Source organism: Sciurus carolinensis, chromosome 7 (genome assembly GCF_902686445.1).
Source record: "Sciurus carolinensis chromosome 7, mSciCar1.2, whole genome shotgun sequence".
NCBI classification, from domain to species: domain Eukaryota; kingdom Metazoa; phylum Chordata; class Mammalia; order Rodentia; family Sciuridae; genus Sciurus; species Sciurus carolinensis.
The window spans coordinates 147,424,334-147,446,972 of NC_062219.1; the positions used below are offsets into that span (position 1 = coordinate 147,424,334).

Sequence of the window (22,639 nt, forward strand, 5' to 3'; positions counted from 1 at the left end):
CTGCTGCCGCCTGCACCCCGGAGGCACCGCACGGACGGGCCTCCGGCGTCGCCTTCCACATGCCTTCCTCACCAGCCCCGCAGCGTCGGCGGAGCGGAGCGCGGCCCCGCACCGGGGTGGGCGTGTCCCACGGTGCTTTACAGAGAAAATCAAGGAAGGTCCTCGCAGGATGCTCAGACGCCGGTACTCTGTGAACCCGGCCCTGCCCTTCCCCGACCCCGGCGGGAGCTGCGAGTTACATCCCAGCTGGAATGTGGACGCCTCCAGTCTCGAGTTTTCCGTTGCCGAAGTCCCATCGCCACCCAGGTCCCTGGTCCTCGTGACGCGGTTTATTGTGGCAACAGTTCCCGGCAACTGCCCAGACACCGAGTGCCTCCTGCCCAACATTTAAGTGCGGGAGGTGCCGCGGCGGGAGCGCTGGCGGACGCGCGGCGAGGGGCGGAGGAGCGCGGGCAGCATGGGCTGCAGCGTGTCCCAGCCGGCAGAGGACCAGAGACGGGTGCCCGTGCCCAAGAAGGGCTGGGAAGAGGGAGCCCAGGTAAAAAAATAATAAATAAATAAGGAATAAAATTAAGCAGACAGACAGAGCCGATGCCCTGGAAGCCTCACAATTCTCAAGCCTGGGGGTAGCAGGACTGGGCTGAATGAAGGGTGAATGAAGCCGGAGCAATTTCATTCTGCTAGTGTCTCTCTGCTGTCTTAACCAGGCATGGGTGTGGGGCCAGTTTTGAGAGTTTTTTTGTGTTTAAAGCGCCCCAGGGCAGAGGCAGAGGCAGAGGCAGACGTCGGAATGCGCTCTGCGCTGGGCTGTGATTGGAGGTGATTTTCAGGGGAAGGTGGGAGTCCCTGGAGCTACCCTGTATTGTTGGTTCTGGAAAAGGGGCTCTTGGGTAGTTACTTAGACCCGGGGGGAGCACTCTGGAACCACCTGTTGCATCCTCTAGCTTCTTAGCCAAGGAGGACCCTGAGGTCCAGAGAGGTGGAGGACTTGCCTGAGGCTGTTTGGGAGTAGAATCTAGTTTTCAGGAGTCTCATTCCAATGCTCTTTCCACTCTCCCCCAAAGTTGCATCCCAGTAATCCTTGCGAGGGGGCGGGGAGGTCCTGGAGATGGAACCCAGAGTGCCCTACCACTGAGCTACACTCCCAGCTCCAATCCCCTGTAATTCTTCTGGAGGCATTATGGGGAATTTTTCCAGAATGGGTCATGGAGCTGGTGGGTTGGTTGTAGCCAAAATTAAGTCCACAATTTCTTCCTATCCTTTCCACCCTCTAGGTTCCATAGACAGAGCTAGGAACCCTCATCCCAGAGTAGTCTGGTTTAATTTACCATCAGAATCTGACTTTTAGAGTGAAAGGGAGCACTGCCTGTCTTTTTCCCCAGTCAGGCTGGCTGAAGCCCAGCCCAGCACAACCAGAGTCATGGCTGTCCAGCCTAAAAGACCTCTGCAGAGCTGCTGTTAAAGAGCACTGGCTTTGTCCCAGCAGGCGCTCTGTGGGACACTCCAGGGTGCCAGTTACAGCACCTGCCACACTTGAGGCACATCTGCTGGACTCTTGGGGGACATTTCAAAAGCAACCCTGGGGAAAAGCTGAGGCTTAGTACCTGGGGCCCTGCGGGAAGCCTCCACTCCAATGCCTGCCAGACTTCCCTCTGCTCTGCTTCCATCCCTACCTGCTGCTGTCTGCATTTAGGTCCCAGTATGTCTTGCTGGGCCTTTCAGTCTCTCCGTCACCACCCTTCCCAGCCTACTTCCCATGCTGTCACTGTCCTCCCAAGAAACCATTCACGATAGTGTCCAGAACACTTTTCCATTCGGTGCCATCTTTTCTCTCCTCTACCCTCAGTGTCTGTCCCTCATGAACCCTGGGGCCGCGAGACCGAGGACTTGTGGAGTTTGGTCCTCCAGTCTCCCTCGCCCTCCAGGCCTTTACCCATGCTGTTCCCTGCTCTTGGAACGCCACCCTGGGGCCCACCCCCAGTCGAGCTGGTGAACTCATTTGTCCTTCAGCACTGGGCCCCAAGACAACTGATCTGGCACTCCCCTTGCCACCTGGGGTGACTTGGTTTCAAGGTCCTTCTCCTTCATGGGTTTATGGGCTTCTGGGCAACCCTCGATGGTCTTTGCTATTGTTCAGTTTTGTTTGGCACTAATATGTAGGAATATTCCCCCCCACACACTTTTCCCAAAATACATTAATGTCATTTAAAAGTCTTCATTCGCTATTCTTTTAGCTTTTTCATACAAAAGAAATTTCTCGCCCTTTTTTGTTTTTGCATGCATGCATATAAGACTTCAACAAAAGAAAATGCTTACTATTTGTGTTCTTCTCTGGCTATCATCATTTGTTCTATCACATGGCTATCACTGAAAATAACTTTGAGTTATAGGGCAGGAGGGATTGAAAAGAAGTTCCCTCCAAGTGTCAAATATATTAGGTCCTTTAGGCCAAGCTACCCCAAAGCCTACAAGGTTTCCTACATAGCTCATTGAATTTCATAATTAAGTCATTGCCTGCTTGGAGTTTTGTACCAGTCTCCTAACTGGACTCCCTGGATACTGTTTCCATTTCCACCATCATCTGCCTTCTGCTCTAATCTTCCACATGACCTCCAGAATGACCTCTATATAATATATGTCACACAAACCACAAACCAGTGGTCAAGACGATGACAACCAGTGTTTGATTTCTGTATTCATTCTTATTAGCTCTGTGACCTTGGTCAAGGTCTTAACCTCTCTCTGCCCCAGTTTTCTTATCTGTAAAATGAGGGTAATAGCAATACTTACTTTACAGAGTTGTTATAAGGATTAAATAAGACAATTCATATAAAAGTGCTCATACCCATGCCTGGCACAGAATAAAACTCAGTAGAGGTTATTATAATGGTGGCGATGGCTGTAAGATAAAAGCCCAAGTCCTTGGCATGCTATCCTTGAGCTGACTGCTGCCTTCCGGGTTGCTCTCTCCCTGTGTGCAAATTCTGTGCAAACCTCTCTTCTTGTTCCCCATGCCCATCTGCCCCTAGCTCCATGACCCTGTACCTGCTGCCTTCTCTCCTTCAGTTCCCCCTCTCCAAGGTCAAGGTCAAATCATGCCCATCTTTTAAGACAACTTGTGGCCACTCCTCCCTTGTGCTCATCTGGGCAACCCCTGGCCCTGCCACTGTGCTGCCAGGGTTGACCTTCTGCCTTCTCCTACCAGATGGCAAAGCATTTGATCATATTTGTCTGTTTCCATTTTTGCCTCCTATCCTGAGCTGTCACCTCCCTGGGGACAGGAATTGTTTTATCTTTGTATCTCTGGTAACCGCAGTGTCTCATGCAGGCCTAGCCCTAATGAATTTTTCTTGAGTGACTGCATGTCCTTCCCCCAATCCCCAGATTCCTTAGTGTGTTCTTGTCTCCCTGTAGCATAACCAGACTAATGACAGTGTGCAAGGAGGAAATTCAATATTAAAATAACCTCCAAATAGATTGAGAGTCAACTCATGCATATACCTTCTCTTTATGTGCATGCCCAAAGCACTTGGCTTTGGAAATCTGATTTGGGAAGGTATGATTATTATTAATTAGACACTCTCAGCTATCTGAATAGCAATGCTTCTACTACTTGCATAAACGCACAGGACTCAGAGTTCAGTAATTCAGCAATGTCTTCCAAATGAGGTGAACATATTTGCTGGCATGAAATATTTGTTTCTTAGTGGCACAATTTTAAAATATTCTGAGAGCTGTCTGCAGACTTTCTCTTCCCTTTTGCCTTAAAGTGGCAAGAAGACATGACACTAAAATAATGCATGATGATAAGAAAAGCGCGGGAAACTTCTTAGTTGGAGAAGTGCTTACTTGGAGTTATTCTGCATGAATAACTGTTTCTTGCCTGTTAAAAACAGGGAGTGGTTAAATTGCAGTGGGTGATCTCTGAAGGTCCTTCACAGCTTCCCTACAACATCTGATTTTAAAAAAAATAGCCTTGCTTATTTTCTATAAAAAGACCTAAGTGATTACTTAAAGTCCAACTCTTTAAACAATAACATTTGGAAAGATACAATTACTATTTTTCTAGAAGTAACTAGAAAAAATCAAACTTTGAAGAACAAATTCTTCCTTTGTTTCTATATACCAATATATTTATAAAATGTATCTGCTAATAATTTGATTTAAGAAGCTCTCAGCTCTGGGGAACCTCAACAAATTAGTTCCTCCAAGCTGTTTGGAAAGCATGTTTCCCCAAAGTTATATGACACATTTAACACTTCTAAGCCAAAAAACACACAAACAAAAAACAAACACGTGTCTATAGTTAAACGTAATTTTTTTAATGCTGGTAATTCTCATGCATAGAGGTTATCTTGGAACTCACTATTTTTTTTAATTCTGTCTATAACTGATAAAATTTTATCCCCAAGGCACTGAAGTATAAAAGAAAATTGGTACAAAATGTAGAAAGACATTAAATCTGGACTTATCCTACTTCATCTCAAGGAAAAGATAAAACCTTCCTGCCAACTCTCCTGGTTACCATTTCTTATATATTGTAGATGGTTTTCTATTGGTGTGAAAATTTAGACTCTTCATGCATAGATGGAACCAGAACACTACGGCCATATCCCCAAGAGACACAGATTTAGTTGACTTGTCAGTATCTCTGGTCTTTGAACTATGTCTGTTTTCAAATCCAGATTATAGAATTGGGTTAAAATCTTCAGAATATGTTGCACATTGATAAGGTATTTGAGAGATGTTCTTAGTTTTCCAAAGAGAAGAACTTTACAATTCTACTGTGGAAACTGAAGGCTAGTGTGTGTTATTTGATGCTTAAAGATTGTGTTTTATCTGCTACAGCCTAAGTTTTGGTCAGTAACAGCTCTCCCAAGCAGAGTGTCTCTAAGCACACGTGGGAAGGGATCCTTGCTAGGGTCTGAATTCCAAACCCAAGTGGCTACAGTGCTCTGAGGAAGCCGTGGTGAAGTCATTTGTGGTTGTAGTGTTCAAATCAATTCCAAGTTGTAGTTTACAGAATGTCTTTGTGAAAAGTCATCCTTTGAGACCAAAAACGCTCAAATCTACACTCAATTCCAGGATGAGCTTTCCATCATCATTGTTGGTACTGCCTTGGCTGTCATGAAATCAATTAAATTTTTTCAGGATCTCCACTTGGAAATGTTAAGTGATAAAATTAGTCCTTATGTGTAACTCAGTGCTTCACTGGTTTCAAAAATAGTGAATCTGCAGAATGAAACAACTTGTGAAAACACTCATGTCATGATCGCTGCAGATCCTGGTCTTCATAGTTCATTTGGAAATAAGGGGGAGAATGTGCAACGTGATTTGCATCTTTACCTTCAACTGAGAGCCCCAGAGAAAAGAGCCTCTGCAGCTTCTCTTTTTCCTTTGTTTGATGTATCAAATATAAATGTGTATGTGTGGTGCATGCTGTATGTGACATGAGACATGTTGTATGTTGAAAGTCCACTTACTCTGCAGGGACTGAGCCACATCCCCAGTGCTTTTTATTTTTTATTTTGGGACAAGGCCTCACTAAATTGCTGAGGCTGTCTCTGAACTCACAATCCTCCTGCCTCAGCCTCCCAAGCCACTGGGATTACAGGTGTGCACCACCATGCCTGGCCTAATGCACTCTTTACCAGCGATGGAACTGTGGTCCATTGAAAAGAAACGGTGGGATTACACGTTGGTGCAGAGTTTATGGAGGTCATTCTGGAAATGCCTACAGTATTATAAAATGTGCACAGTATTATAAAATTATCCAGCATATCTACACTTAGAAATTTTTCTTATCATTGTGTCTTCAAGTGTTGGCTATGTTGTAATGTGTTGATATTTAATTTCTTTTTATTTACAAATAATATTCCTTGGTATGAATATACCACATTTTATTTCCCCATTCATCAATTGATGGACATTTGGGTTGTTTCCCACTTGTTAATATTATGAGTAATTATTATGAAAATTCATATGCAAGCTTTTGGATGAATATGTATTTTCATTGTCTTGGTTATATACTTGGGAGTCGAATTCCCAGGTCATGCAGTAACCCTATATCTAACTTTTTTGATGAGATCTCAAGCTGTTTTCCAAAGTAGTTGCCCCATTGTGTATTCCAACAGCAATGGAGGAGGGTTCCCATTCTCTATGTTACCGAAAGCTGGGTCCTTGTCCGTGATGCCAATTCAATAACAAGGACAAGGTTTTGAGAAAAAGAAAAAAGATTTTCTGCTTTGCTAGCAAAGGAGAAACACAGAGGACTCCTGTCCCAGAGGCTGAGATTCTGCCCATCAGCAGGAACGGGGCTTTTAAAGAGGTGATTCAAATACCACATTCCACGTGTTCTCTGTCTGGAGTTGTAATTCACATGTTCATTTGGGAGACAGTCATTTCTGAGATCTTCGGGTGCCATCCCCAAAGTCTGGATTCCTTCATTCCTGTAGTGGGTGTGTGCTCAGGACAGATAACTCTGCCTAGGATGGGGAAGGAAGGTAACCCTGTGTCCCCTGAGATTAGGGACGGGAGAGAGTAGGGAGGAGCAGGGAGAGAGTAGGAGAAAGACACATGTCCATTCTAAATATAAATTGTCCATTTTAAATATAAGTTGCAGTGGCTGAGCAGCCAGGGCTGCATTCAAAGCATAAAGTGGACCCCTGTTCCATCTACACCCTCACAAACACTTGTTATTGCATCATTTTTATTATAGTCCTCCTAGTGGAGATGAAGCACCTTGTTGTGGTTTTGATCTGTATGATATTGAACATCTTTTCACGGCTTAACAGCTAATTCCAATTAATTTTTAAAGACTATTTATATGAGTAAATACATTTGGGAGGTGATATACCAAGATATTGATGGTGCTTCTATCTAGGGGTTGGTACTTCTTATTTTCTACTGTTTCTATATTAGTAAGGATTCTACCAGAGGAACAGATCCAGCAGGATTGATGGTTGGTTGGATGGATGGATAGATGGATGAATGGGTAAATGTATTGCAAGGAAAATGCTCATGCAGTCACGGGGCTTCCAGGACAGGGCAAGTGGTCAGAAAGGTCAGTCTGACGCTGAAGCCAGAGTCCACAGCAGAATTTCTTCTTCCGGAGTGAGACCTCTGGTCTGCTCTTGAAGCCTTTCAACTGAGTGGATGAGACCCATCGAAAAGATCAAGGATAATGTTTTACTTAAAGTCCATTGATTTGTAGATATAAATCACATCTACAAAACACCTTACAGCACAACCTAGAATTAATGTTTGACTAAATAACTGACTACTGTAACCTAGCCTGGTTGATACATAAAACTGACTGCAATTTTCTTCTCTATTATTTAATCATTTAAAAAATGTCTGACCTACATTTTAATCAGCGAAAACAATATTATTTCATTTTTTAAAAAATACTTTTTATACAGTAGTATCTCTACTTGCACACTTGATGATTGTGATCTTGTTTGTCTTAATAGACTCCAGAAAGCTCAGTAGAACAACTTGTATCTGACAGATCCCTACTAATATAAATCAGTAAAACTGTTATTAGTTTTCTATTGCTGTTTTAACGAATTAACCCAAGTGTAGTGCCTTAAAACAATGCAAATGTGTTCTCTTACAGTTCTGGAGGTCAGAAGCCCAAAGTTAGTCATCCTGGGAAAGTCGAGGTGTGGGTAGGGCAGCTCACTGCCCCTGAGAGGAGATGTCCTTTCTCTTGTCTTGTGCAGCTTCTGCAGCTGTGAGCCTCATGGCCTTTAACTGACGGTCCCTTTCTGCATCTCCCCCTCAGTCCCTCAGCCCCCTGAGCGTCTGTGCACCTGTCCTGTGCCCATCCTCCCATGGCTTTGGCCTCTGCAGTCCACCTCCTGCTGCCTCTCTCTCACAGGGACACTATGACTGCAGGTGGGCCCGCTGGGTCCTTCAGGATGATCTTGCCATTCAGCTAATCGCACCAACTACATCGCCCTGCCAGGGAGCGTGACGTCTGCAGGGTTCTGCCTACCGTGGATACTGGCTGGATCAATGCTCACGCAGCAGACCCCCGACAGACGTTTTCATTTTCCAGGAAATCTAGACTCCCACCCGTTATTCCCTCTTCACAGGCTGATGCCCCCATCACTGACTCCAGGGAGAATCGCAGCCCCCATATCGAAGCCACACTGCCCAAGGACACTGTGCACAAGGCAGAAGACCAGGGACAAGCTCAGATGGGAAGCTTACCGGGAACTATTCCAGAAAGTTCTCCGTCTCCGAGTGCCAGAAATGGAAGAGTACATTCAGGTAAGCCACCCCTCCCTGGTTTTTGTGGGTTCATGTTGATCTCTACAAAGTATGAACTCTCTAAATATAATGTATAATTGGTGGCCTTTATCACTGCTTTGTGGGTCATGAAATATTTTCAGTGGTGAAGCTCCTATCTCTAAGACTTTAGAAGTCTGTCTAATTTGCAGGCAAATGGATGCAGTTGGAGAATATCATGCTAAGTGAGATAAGCCAATCTCAAAAAACCAAAGGACGAATGATCTCACTGATAAGCGAATGATGACACATATAGGGGGTGGGAAGGGGGCAAGAATGGAGGAAGGAGGGACTCTATAGAGGGATAAGGGGGGGGGGAAGGGGAGAAAAAAATAACAGAATGAATCAAAAACAATTGCCCTAGGTAAATGTATGATTACACAAATGATATGCCTCTACTTCATGTACAAACAGAGAAACAATATGTATCCCATTTGTTTACAATAAAAATGAATTAAAAAAAAAGTCAGCCTAAGGCCTTCATTATGTCAGTATATAATGACAACCATTCATCCTATTATCCACACAGTAATCAAAGCCATCTCTCACTATTTGCTTGTTTTTTAATAATCTCAGCCTTTGCCTTTACTGAGAATTGGAAACAGAATTTAAGAATAAGAGTTGCACAATTTAAAGGCATTTAAACATCTACTAGGTTAACCTCTTTCTAAGGGAAAGTTCTACATTTGCAAAAAATAAATAAAACCTTCATCCAACTGCTTTCCCTCCAAAGTATCAGCAAATGTGCAATAAAAGAATCTTTCAGGAAGTAGTCATGAGCTAGTGTGCTATTTGGAAACTATCTGCAGACTTTTCAGTGATGTTTTCTGTTTCCTTGAGTTGCTCCCTGGTGTGGACTTATGATATCTTATTTATGTTTGATCAGCATTCAAAACAAATTGAGCCCACAGACTTCACAGGGAAGTACTCTGTTGCCAGAGGGTGAGACATTCCTGTCTCTAGGGTCTTGGCTGGTTACCAGTTAGAGCTGGTTACCAGTTGGGTTCATACATGAAGTTATTCTTCTTGGGTTTTGCTGGCAGATTTTATGTCAGCCACCCTCTTGTGGTTCTGATGTGACGTCCACATGACCTCTGAGAAGGAAGCAGGATGCCCCCTCTCTCTCTGCCTGCAGGGCCAGCACAGACACTTCTCTGTGACCTTGCAGTTGTGACCTCCTTCCTGGTTGCAAATACCTGCTAAAGACCTGTGGCTACCAGACTCAGGCTGTCAGGTGGCTGGGACAGGTGTGCTGGGGACAGCCCGTCCTGCAGCTGTGCGCTGTTAAAGGCACTGTGGGGAGCGCAGCAGGGAAGCAGGCTGGTGTGCAGGGAGAACAGCTTGAGAAGAAGTCAGCTCCAAGCAGATGTTTCTAAAAGACAGCGTTTTGAGAAGGCATCTTTTCTCAGACGCCGCCTTGGACCTGACATCTGTTCCCTGCCCACTTTTCCTCTCTGCCAGTCCTTGGCTCCCCCCCTTCTCCCCCGTGGTCTTCACATCTACCGAGTTTGAATCTTCACACTAATGTTTTCCAACTACGAATGCTCTTTGACTTAACTATGGAGTTAGGGCCTGAGAAATCTACCGTCGGGGGAAAATACCCAAAGTCCAAAATGCTCTGACTGCCCCAGCCTGCGGAAGGCGCCAGCGTGGCCGCAGCCCGCTGCACTGCTATCCACCAGCCATCCGGCTGGCTCCCAGTCACGTGCTCCCACCCAGCATCCAGGAGGGAATCGAAACACCTATCGCTAGTCTGGGAACAGATCCAGATTAGAAATTCAAAGTACAATTTCTACTACATGCGTAAGGTTTTCGCACCATCGTAGAACCAAAAAATCATAAGTCAACCCATCATTAAGTCTGGGACTGTATTTCCTTAAAAAAATAATTTTGAATAATATTTGATTTAAGAAAAAGAGTAATTTATATTCTTTTATCCAAATTCCCCACAAGGCCACATTTGCATGTCCCCCATATACCAAGTGTGGTTTTTTCTGACCTAATGTTTACTTTACTTGGAAATGTACCAGTGTGTATTTCCTAAAAGCAAGGGTATTTTTTGCATAACCTCTGTATAAGAATCAAAATCAGGAATTATCATTGATGCAGTACCATTATCTCATCCATGGACCATATTCAAATTTTGTCAATTGTTTCACAGATGTCCTTTAAAAATAAATTTCTGATTCGGGTCCTAATCCTGGGTCACATGTTTGTCATGTGGCTTTAACCTGAACAACCCCTCAGATTTTCTTTGCTTTTAGACTTGGATGTTTGGAAGATACAGGCCATGTAGAATGTTTCCTAATTTGGGTTTGTCTGAGGGTTCCTCACGACTGTGTTCAGAGTATGCATTTGGGGCAAGAACATCAAAAGTGATATCATATTTTTTTTTGTACGGCAGATTAGAAGGTATATGATATCTACATTTGACTCTTATTGTTTGGTACTTGGTCTTTCAAAAGATTTTTTTAATGTAAAATTTATCAGTCTTTTCTTGAATTTGGATTTTGAGAAAATCCAAAAGCCTTTCCCTATACCTGGGTTCAGACGTCACCCATGTTTTCTTGTGTGATTCCAATTTTTACACTTAAGCTTATAAAGAATTTCTAATGACATGAGAAAATACTAATGTAAATATTAGTTACATGGGAAGCAAAGTTGTATATCCAATATGGTGCCAAGTCATACAAATACATTTTATGTATTGACAATAGTTCTCTCTGAATAAGAATTCAGGCACTTTTTATCTTTTTTTTTTTTTACATTTTCTAAATTCACCATGGTAACCATGTATTACTTTTATAATAAAATAGGAGAACAATGTTATTTTTAAACATTCCCAAATATTCTCCAGTGTCCCAAGAAAAGAAGAAAATTAGTTGAAGTGACTGACACATTCTAGGAATCTCTGCATAGGTTAGCTACTGCAAAGGTCGAGTTGAATTCTTTAGTGAACTCAATTGTATAATGTTATAATGAACATAATTGTATTATGTTAGTAACAAGTCAATCATCATATCCTTCTTACAACTACCATGGGAGAGAGATGGGCCTCTCTCCCATGCATGACATTTACATGACACATAACTGTAACATGACATGACATTTACCTGACACATTTGGAAGAGAGACAGGGAGGTGGTGAAAACATGGGTGCTGAACTCAGACAGACCTGGATTCAGTCCTAGTTAACACTCTTGCTACCCATGTCCCTTAATGCAAGTTAGTTAACCTTCATCGAATGAGTGTGTTTACTTATAAAATAGAGATAATAATAGCCCCTCACAGGGTTTATGTCTGAATTAGATGTGAGACAGTACATAAAGTACTTTGTAGAGTGCAGGTGCATAAGTGCTCAATAAATAGTAATTACTATTATTTTGACCCTTCCAGATAAGTCTACCTTTTAGCCAAGAAGAAATCATTCTAATTCCTTAGGGGGGATTTACCTCTGACCTATTTGTTGCATTTTTCTCTGTTGATTCAAGCTTTTAGTTCACCTACCTGGACGACATGCTTTACTACTCTGTACGAAAATCTGTACAGAGCACTTTCAAATGAGATGGGCTCTATTTTGAGCACCTTCATGGACAGATGAACCAGCAGTGGAAAGACGCCAAGAGGCTACGAATGTGTTGGAGCTCCTTGCGGCAGTCAGGTAGAGAAAGCTCCTAGAGAAGGCAGGTTAAGATTGCAAAGTGAAAGACAACTGATTAGTGAGTGTGCGTTGGTGGGTGTTTTCTCCCTTCCCAGCAAACTCATGGAAGTTGTCTTTGTAGCCATGCAGGTTAGAAATTTTCATACAAAACCTCCATCCACTGAATGGGATGGACCTGGTTACAGTTCAGACTTCCCAATGACTGCAGACCAGAGGACAGCTGATTCCCAAGGACTCCACACTGCTGTACTTCTGACAGGAAAACCAAGCCTGTCTCTGGACCTTTATTTTGTAATGTGATGACATAAAAACACCCTTATTTGTTTATTTATATAATTGGTGATTTTTAATGAGGAAGCTTCTTTCATGAGAACAGCTCGGTAAGGTTCCCCTAGAAAGGGTTTTAAGGCTTATTTTTAGAATCACTAATAAAAATTTAGCTGACATATTTTTAACTCCAGTTCTGATTTGGATCAAAGACTCTTTTCAAAAAGGCATACTTTTACTTCTGTAGATTTAGCAGATGGTGTAATTGTACATTCAGGGTTGCAGAACTAGACGTCTCTTGGCAACATCATGCTGTTTATCTTTTGTATACAAAGCATAGAAACCAAACTGCAACTCATCCGAGTCACCAGGAGAATGAGTCTTAGCTGTAGTTCAGCTTCATAATTAGTGGAGCAAATCCATGTCATCTGACCCAAGTGTATAAGTGTTGTTACAACAAAAAAGTAATACATAGCAGCACATGAGAGAATTTTTGTTATGCTTAACATGAGACATACTAAGTAAAGAGTATAGTATGCCCGTGTTTCCTTTGAAAGAACAGTAAGAATTTGAACTGCAAAGATGTATAATTTTTTTTTAAAGAAACAGATTCTTAGGAAAGAGTGTTGAGACTTAAGATTTCATCAAGTAGCACGATTTGTAAGACATCTGATTAGCATCTGATTGATAAAAGTCCTCATTCTTAAATTTCCCTTTCCTTTCTCTTTTTCTTTGGAAGACTCGGTGACCAATGGATTCATCAATAAGCCCCAACCCCTGGAGAATCGAGAGCGACAAAAGTCATCTGACATCCTGGAGGAACTGATTGTTCAAGGAATAATACAAAGCCACAGCAGAGTATTTAGAAATGGAGAGTCATACGATGTCATGGCAAGTGATTCTCTAATTAACATCACCTTAGAGCATGACAGTGCACAGATCATTATTTGCACATCTGTAACTGCCAATGACAGCATTTATCTAAGCCAGTTTTTACTGTCCATCAATTTCCTCAACCTCTGCACACCATCCTTAGTGGATTCAGAAATCGTCCTAGTCTTTAATGGTTATTGAATCCGATAAAGTACTTCTTGGGTTTTATTAAATTTGAGATACAATAAGCCCCACTAAATAACATGCCCTCATTCTTTCAGCAATTTTTATTAAGCACTGACTTTGGATTATAAAACTGAATTTGATTTATCCAATAAGAAGATAAGCTGAAATGCCAAGGCTATGACACATGTGTTTATACATGTGTACATATGCACAACCTAGAATCAAACTGGGGGAAATACATACAATTCTAGAAATTACTAAACTATTTTTCTTTGTTGATTCTTCTTGATCAATTTGTCAGTTTTCCTTAGTATAAGATTTTTACTCTGATTTTCAAGTGAGTTGAGTCAGTGTAGAACTCTAAATTTTTTGGTTAGTTCTCTATAAAAGAGGATGGCAAGATTTGTTGTTTTGTTGTTTGTTTGTTTTTAAGTCAGTGTTCCAGGTACCTAGCTACTGGGTACTAGAGAAGGTGAAAAGAAGAAATCTTAATTAAAAGAAGCCCAAGGGAAAAAATGAATGGAAAAGAAAAGAAACAGCAATGGTAGAAATAGAGATCAGAAATGCCATCAAAGGTTCATAATTGTCATAATTATCCCTGTGTTGTAGGGAAAACAGTCAATTGGGAACAAAGACTCATTATTTAAATCAAGTTTGCTCCTAGACCAAGTCACTTGGTGCCTAAGTAAAGTCAATCTTTTCTCTGTGTGTAGGGAATGTCAAGAACTAGTGAATTGAAGCCAAAGTGGCCTTTTCTTTTGAAAAGGGAAAGTCCTGCAGAAAGTATTTGAGGAGAGGATAGGGGATTGCCAACACTTAAGAATATTCTTAGGCTGCCAATGATAAGAGGAGGTAGGAGAAAGGGCAAGGTACAAATGAGTCTTATAATGAAAGACTAATGCTGTCATAATGACGATTTGCATTTGCACACTGCTAACATGACCCAAGGCATCTTGGAGTACCAGATCTTACTAGAAAGTACTAGAAGAACAGATCTTTAACATGGAGAGTTTTTTTCCAGGTATACTTGAGTCTCTGGGGGATAGAAAAAAGAAGTTGTGTCAAAAGACAAGAGAGCATATCAAGGGGGGGAGGACAGATAATAGAAACATCCAGTAACAAGCAATGCTGCCTCATGGGAAATGCTGGGACACCTGCTGACACCAAGGGAATAACATTAAAACATCTCAGTGATCAAGTGCTAGAGATGAACAGGTTCTGACTTACAACTTGTGGAGGATGCCAAAGTTAATTAGCATAAGTTACATTGTGAAAGAAATATATCTGTTAATGACAACTATGGGCTTGGCTTTCAATAACATTATTAAGTGAACTAAAGGTGAAGACTGTTTACATATTATATAGAAATGGAATGGCTATTAGGAGCAGATTAGGGTACTCTCAAAAGCATTTAAATACAATGTTGTAAGAATGCCACAATTCCCACCCCACTCTGGTCCAAGATGTTCCAACATAAGCCAAGTTTGCAACAGGCCAGAATGGTCCTTAACCAGACTATACCTTGGAGTAACCTAGGGAGTTTTCAAAACTGCCAGTGTCCGGGTTATACCCTGGGTGTGGAGTCCAGTTTCCACGCTTTGGAAAGCTACCAGATGACTCCTGTGAGCAGCCGAGGCTGAGAACCACCACCTCAAACTTCCTCAAACCTATATGCAAAACTTTCAAGTTCATTATCATGATGGGAAGGATTAAAGCTTTTGAAATTATAGTGTATTCCTCATTCATCATGAGAGAGAAACCTAAATTATTCCAGAAAATATAACATTTCAAGAATAGGGACTACATTATGCCCAGGAAGCCCAGGGCAGTAAAGAAGAGCTACAGTGGCTCAGTGTCACCAACAGAGCTTCCTTCAATTCAGGTGTGCTTGAGGACATAACTGCATCAGACACCAGGTGCCTTAAATGTTTTGGCAAAAGTTATAAAGCTACTGTAAAAAGATAAGAATCAACACTGAAGGACAGAGCAGGAATCATATAAAGTACAGAAATAATGGACTGCTAATATTTTGAAATATCTAATACTTTAAAAAAAGAAAAGAAAAGAAAAACCCTGATAAATTTGACTAAAAAATCAAATCAAGGAGTCAAGGGAAATAAAAAGGAGATGATTAATAAAAGGATACCAATGTTTAGCAGTTACCACAATATGATGAATCAGATGTGTAAACATTCTTTCTCCATTCTGCTAGGGGAAAAATGATTTAAAATGAAATGTTATGGGAAAATAGAATAAATGTGAGAATACTTTTAAAATAAGAGTTCTTCTATGGATTAATAGCATATCGAATACAAGAGAATTCTGGACGTAGATGTGTCCCCTTCCTAGCCAGTTAATCATCTTCCATTGAGTTTTCAGTTAGAGTGATAAAAATGAGGGTCCTCCATTCCTCTTCTGAATCAGAGGCATCCCACCTTTCTAGGGGTCCAAGGTAGTATCTGTGTCTGCTGCAAGTTCTCCTTTCACCTTTTTTTCTGTTTATCATTCACTTGCTGTCAAGTACTACAATTTCACAGTACTCTCCAGATAATCAGTTTTCAAATATGTTCATATTAATAGATTTTATGCTAACTTAAGAGTTAAAATGATATGTAAGAAATATAACACAAATAAGCTAAATATCAGATCATTAAGTGAGTCTTTCAGTCTGTTTTAAACCATTACTGAGACTTAACATGACTATATGATAATGAGTATTGTATTTATGTGCATTTGTCAATTTGTGTATGGGTTAGTACAGACCTCTTTAGAAAGATGTAATTGACTCTCATCCACATAGATATTATTGTTTAGGTATCTTTTATTGTAAACTCATCTTTCTCTGCCTCTTTGCATGCCTGAGTATTTTATAGGTAGCTCAGTGAATTTTCTATTAATTTCTCTTTGTCTGATCAAAGTTTATTCTCTTCTCTGTGCAACTTCTGTACTTGGTAACCTTTACTATAGTTAGGGAGTTTGCTCGCATTGCATCAGAGTATCTAACATAATTTGCTGACCTTCATGGAGAGCTTTTTGAGAAGAAGAAAGTCAACTGAGTTAGGACTGAATAATGCCAGTAAGTGATCAGTGTGATCTTCCCAAGGAGGTCTAAAGGTGAAAGAACAGGAATGAGCAGGTCTTTTACAGGAAGCTTTGACCTGTTCTGTGTACAAGACTCCCTTAGGGAACAAAACCAAGAAAGGTTCATCCACAGGTCAATAATTATTAGGAAAGCTCTGAGGGATACATAGTGGATGTAAGACATAATATATACAAGCTAAACTGACTAGAAACAAGGTTCAAATATTATTACAGCATCTTTGGGACTGGCAGTCCTCTGATAGTATTCTAAAGGAAATAATTGAACTTGTAACTTCTCTAGCCTTAAGGTGGTGGTCTTTAAGTTTCTACTGACAGCATCTCTATGAATAATGTGATTATTGTTATCATTTTAAAGTACCAACCAACATTTAATGAATTCTGACTTCACAAAATTCAGTTTTTTTAAAAATATAACTGCTTGCACAGGGTTTTCAATGTTTTTTATGTAAACCGTCAAACTCAAGAAAGATTGCACAGATAGGATTCACTTCTCAAGGGGAGGAAGAACATGATTTTATAGGCATCAATTTGAAATAAAACCACAGGAAGAGTCTATTCAAATCAGAAAATTCCAACTTCTCTCAATACTACCGACTGATCTCATAGTCTTAGTCAAGGTTCAGACTGCTATGCAAAATCTAATCCAGCATTTCTTTATTGGCTCTTGGATTACCAAATAATTTTCTTTTAGCCTCTACAAGTGAATATCCCTAAAAAAGGTTTTCAAACTCATTTCATAGTATCTCTGGCTGAGCCACCACAGCAAGTGTGTTCCTCTTTCCAGAAAATGGCTTTTGCCAGCAGGGAGTTTGAAAGTCAAATGTCATAAAAAAAAAAAAAAATACAAAATGAGAAGGAGGAACGTTCTTTACTGAACAAATCAGTTTTCTTACAGTGAAAAACTCTGCACTGCATGTAACTCTGATGGCTGAAACAGAAATCAATGTTTCCAAAAGGCTCTGAGCATCACAGATGTTAAAGCTGGAAGGAAAGTTAGCCATCCTCCATCCTCTCACTGTCTCACCCATAATTAAACTGAGTCCAGAGTCCACAGGTGCTGCCCTCATGTCATGCACTGAATTAGTGGTAAAGTGGCTGCCCCGCTTCCGGTTCCGGGTTTCAGGTTCTGGTCTCATCCCAGTTTCCGGGTTCCATTCTCATTCCAGTTTCCGGTTTCTGGTTTCCGGTTTCCGGTTTCTGTTCCAGCTCCAGCTCCCCTCTGGTCTCCTTCCCCATGGCTGTGATAGTTCTGCTCCATGGTTATGGTTTTGTGTGTTGTCGTTGAAAAAACTCTAGTTTCACTTACTGAAAAGTAGTTACCGTTGCTGAGTCGGCAGAATACAGTTCTACTCCCTCTAAAAAATATCCTATGAAGTAGGTCTTGTGCAAGTGAGGAGGCCAGGGTTTATAGAGTTTAACAAGTCTTGGAAAGTCACTTCACAGCTAAGTCAGGTTTCAAATCCAGGTTTGTGTGAGTCCCAAGCCTGTGACTTTCTCTGTTATGCTAAACTGTTTCTCTCTGTCTGCTTGATTTTTTTTCCCAGTATGTACAGCATTGTAGTCTGAAGAGACAGTCATTTGGAAATTACAAGGAATATTAATAGCTCTTTTCTCTTTGAAAGAAGTCTTTAGAGAAATTATCTAGAACAGTATTCAGTTCATTTTATAATGAAGACATGGAGTTCGTTAAAATCTTCCCCTAGTCATAATAGATCTATATATACTGACCTAGAAAGATGTTCATATTGAATTAAGTGAAAGCAAATTGCACAACAATGTGTGTGGATATAATCACATTTAGGTTTCATTTAACATTGCAGATGTTCTGTACATATGTATGTATATAAAAAATGTGTGTTGCTAGCTCAATAGGTTCTTGTGTTCTCTCCCAGAAGAATCAGGCAGATGCATCTATGTAACAGAAACAGACTCTGAAGGGCGCACTCTCCAAGAGTGTCAGGCTGACTCAACAAAGGATAAAGGTGTACAGTCTTTATGGCATCTAGGGTAGGCAGAGGGACTACCTTGATGCCCTCTCTGGAAGAGGTGGGGTTTGGGTTGCACGTGTGCTCTTCCTCATTGTACTTCTTTATGCATTGCATGTCTCATTAACATCCTACATCTCCATGTGGGGGTGTATGTTTTACTGTGCTAATAAGGTAAAGGTACCTGTGGGTTACTTCAGTGACTATTCTATGCATAGATTTGTCTCTCACCATCTGGAACTTAGTCCTTATTGTCTGAGAAAGTCTCTGATGTTATTTTCAGAATGGGGCAGACTACTGTGCTGTCTCAGTGGCCTTTTCTTGGTGACTTTGCTTTGTCTGGTTCCAGTTCTTGGCATCTCTGCCAACCACATAATCTCAAAAGGCTGAGCTGATTTCTCAGCTTTCCATCTCCTGACAAGTTATTTTGCTCCAATAGTCTTGAAGACTGTTTCACTTTTTAACTCCTGATCCGGTATAGCTGGTAACCTCATAAGACTGAGAGATAATTTGGCTGAGTTAGTTCCCCCTGAGAGGTGTTATCCCTTAATCATAAGGGATGCTGTTTCTCATGGAGATCCCTGACTGTCTCATGCTGAGAAGTGGGATTGGGAGTCAAGTAGTGAAACAGATGATTAGGGGATTATTTATGTATTGTGATTTTTCATAAGAAATGTACATTACAAAAACTAATTTTTAAAAAGAAAAACACTGTCAATTAAAACTTTCTTCATAAACCCTTTACCATAATTTTACATTTTTATTACTAGAAATTATAATTAGAAACTCATTATTACTTCTTCAAACTGTTGAAAGAGTAGTCAGTCATATGAAGTGGGATTTTATTTTCTGCTATCATGAAAATATTTTGTAAAGTACCAATAGCAAAGCCCAGCACAAAGTTGTTGCTCAATAACAATTTTCTCTCCACCACAAGATCAAAAGTAATAAGATCTAATCTCTATTCAAGTGAAAGTAATTTGTTACTTATGGAATATATTTAAATGAATTGAATTTATTGAATATTATAAGTTAATCATGGTAGAAATTTGATATTTTACCTTGAATTACAAATCCGTAACTCTTTCTCTACCTTCCATCTTGTGTTCATTCTCAAGATTTTCAGGACATCTTGCATTCTTAGCTCCTTTTCCTTAATAGCTTAGTGTTTTTAGGGTATCTAATACATTTCATTTTTAGTAATTAATTCTTTTGTTACCAGCTTTTAACTTGATATTGTTGTTTTAATCTGCCTCTAGAAAGTTTAGATATTTACCTTTTAAACTGTGTTTACCTTTTAAACTGTGTTTACCTTTCCTGCCTTTCTCCTCCACCAATGAATATGGCTGTTTCTCCATTTTCTAAAAATGTCTTCCTCCAGGTGGACACAACTGAAAAGCCACTGAGAAAGCCACCAGCCAGACTGAAAAAACTTAAGATCAAAAAGGAAGTAAAAGATTTCACAATGAAGGATATAGAAGAGAAGATGCAGGCGGCAGAGGAGCGTCGGAAGGTAACTGAGTTCTGAGGCTCTAAGTCTGAGGAATTCACCACTTGCTAAAATGAGTTCACTTCAGACCTTTCCTATCAGCAGCTTTAAGACAAATTGCATGGATTTGTATTCAGTATTTCAGTGATCTGCATGCTTCTTATGCTGTATGCTTAGTGTTTGGTTTCTCGAAATTATCTTTGTGCTGTGACAAAAGAAGAAACATCTTGAAGTTGGCTGAATTAAAGTTTTATCCATACAGCCTAAGTAAGCAATACTCAAAATCTCAGAATTGAATCAGGTATGAGGTTTCTTCACCAAAAAAAAAAAAAAGACTTCATTTGGGGGTGGGGTAGGAGGAGAGCAGTGCAGGGTGACCGTAGCCGAGAGGAGGCTCTGAGGACCACAGACAACAGCTCCCGCAGCTTCAGCACCTGGGACCCCAGAACCTCTATCAGCTGCTCTGCTGGGAGCCAGGCCACATGGTCCTAGTCCAGTATTCGACGATACCCTCTGTCTACCTGTTCTCCTGGGAACAAGGACTGGCCTGTGTACTTCACAGGGTAGGTCCTGAGTGTGTCCCCTTAATAATGACAGAAGAGCCAGAAATGTTCATGATGGGCAATAATAATGAGAACTTCTGGAAGGAAATTTGGACTTTTTTTTATTTTTCAAAACTGCTTTTCAGATTAAGGAAGAAGAAATAAGAAAGAGGCTACGGAGTGACCACCTTTTGCACGCAGCCAGTCATTCAGATTCCACTGAAATGGGTGGGGCTGAGGTTCCCCTCGTGAAAGGGCTTCAGACCACGAGCGCTGCTGCGTTTGAACCACCTGTCCTGCAAGGAGGAGAGCCACAGAAGAGGAAGAGTAACAGTGAGGCAGTCCCAATTGATGGAAACTACTGTTTTGAAAGTTTTGGAGTCGTGGAGTCAGACATGTCCTACAACCAAGAGGATGACATATTCTAATAAGCCATTTTTTTATGTTAACTTCATAAAAAGAAATCTATGTCTCATATTCCTTGACTGTGTGACCTCACCTGTAGATTTCTGGGGCTGCCTTTGCAATGGTGATCTGAGACTGATGTTGGTTGAGTGAATTAAATGACTACATGTATGCAAGCACACACATGCATGTGCACACATGCGCACACACACACACACAGGAAAAAGAAACAATAGGTCTGACCAGCTTAGATTATTATGAGGTTGGTATTCTCCCACAATATGGCTTTAAAACCCCCTTTTTTTTAGATGACTTTAATTTATGAATCCCGTGCAGCTTTCTATATTGTGAATGTATCTGTGCCAAATGAAATTCTTCTTTTTTAGCTCCTGACATTGGGCTGTGTCCACTGATGTCCTTTACAACAAAATTGAATGCATTTGTAAAGTATTTTAACAATCCATGTACTTTTTAAGTATTTGTTTAAGTTTTTTTAATCGTGCTGTCAAATAATAAAGCACTACCTTGAAGTTAGTTGAATTACAGTTTCATCTGTGTAATTCAGGTTTCTCAGAATTAGTTAAAGTATGGCATTTTCTTCATAGTGAAAAAGAAAAACTGTCACTGGGGCGACAGGAGGAGGAGGTGAGCAGCCTGAGGTCAGAGCTCTGGGCTGAGGGTTGTGCTGTGCCCACCTTATTGGAATCATGCCTTGGTTCCTCCCTCCCTTGCCTCTTGCATCCAATCCATGATCCGGTCGGAAGATCTCTTGCATCCATTTTTACACTTTTCTAGTTTAGACCATCCCACCCACCATCATTCAGCTGGGCTACTACAACAATTTTCTCCATTTTTATACAACTGCAGTCTATTCAAGACCCCCTTGTTGACTATCTTTTATTGTCAAGATAAAAACTCAGACCGTTTTTTGCTGTTTGGAGCTCAGATTTGAAGGATCACAAACTGAATAACTTCTAGTTCCTGAAACTCAGCACATTCTCCCTAGCCTCTAGGTCTTTGCATATGCTGTTCACTCCCCTTCTTTCCCCTCTTGGGATTTGATGGATGCCTTCTTGTTTCATGTGTCAGTTCAGACACACCTTCTCCAACACCCTGGTCCAGGGCATGATACTATCTGATAGTCACCTGTGGTAGATGGGCTGTTCATTTTTGCACATAACACCTTGTGAAGGAGCTGCCTGATACATTTCCATGTAATCATTAGATATTTTCAGTTCCCACAAAGCAAGGAAATGGATCCATTATGATCATGGTTGCATTTTTTGTACCTCGAAAGTGAGGGGCATAGGGTAAATGTTGTGTAAATATTGCTTTGGTGAATGGATTAATATGCCCCTAAATCCTCCACAAGCAGGAGGGGAGCCCCAGGAGGTGGTTTGTCCTGGGATCTACAGATGAATCCATAGAAGAATCTACAGAGGAATCCATGGACAAATCTACACATAAAATATATCCCAGTGCCTTCCACTCAGCATGGGGAGTGGAACACTGTGCCCTCCCCTAGATAAGAGGAGTAGATCTCCACACCCTCCAACAATAAGGGGAGTAGTTTCCCTGAAAGGAGTATGTCCCTGTGTGCTTCACAGCTTGAGGGGCAGAGACCCCAAAGACCTCCACCTGGTGAGGGGTGTAAAACTGTGCATACTCCACCTAAGTCCTGAGGATTTCACATTCCAGATTATTCCAGTTCTACCCTCAAAGTACAAATTGGAGAAGAAATTAGTATGTATATGAATATGTATATGAACATGAGTATGAATATATGAATATGAACATGTATAATGAATGAATAGGAATATGAAAATGAGTATGA

At 41.0% G+C, this 22,639-nt stretch overlaps 1 protein-coding gene across 1 annotated transcript; it reads left to right on the forward strand.

Moving 5' to 3' along the window:
• Positions 1-391: 391 nt before the first annotated feature.
• On the forward strand, positions 392-21,363 carry Stmnd1 (stathmin domain containing 1). The gene is made up of 5 exons (XM_047558932.1): positions 392-538; positions 8,100-8,277; positions 12,963-13,114; positions 19,751-19,882; positions 20,547-21,363. Exons 1-5 carry the CDS (start codon positions 458-460, stop codon positions 20,826-20,828), a joined length of 825 nt encoding a protein of 274 aa, XP_047414888.1. The 5' UTR covers positions 392-457; the 3' UTR covers positions 20,829-21,363.
• The last annotated feature ends 1,276 nt before the right edge of the window (positions 21,364-22,639 follow it).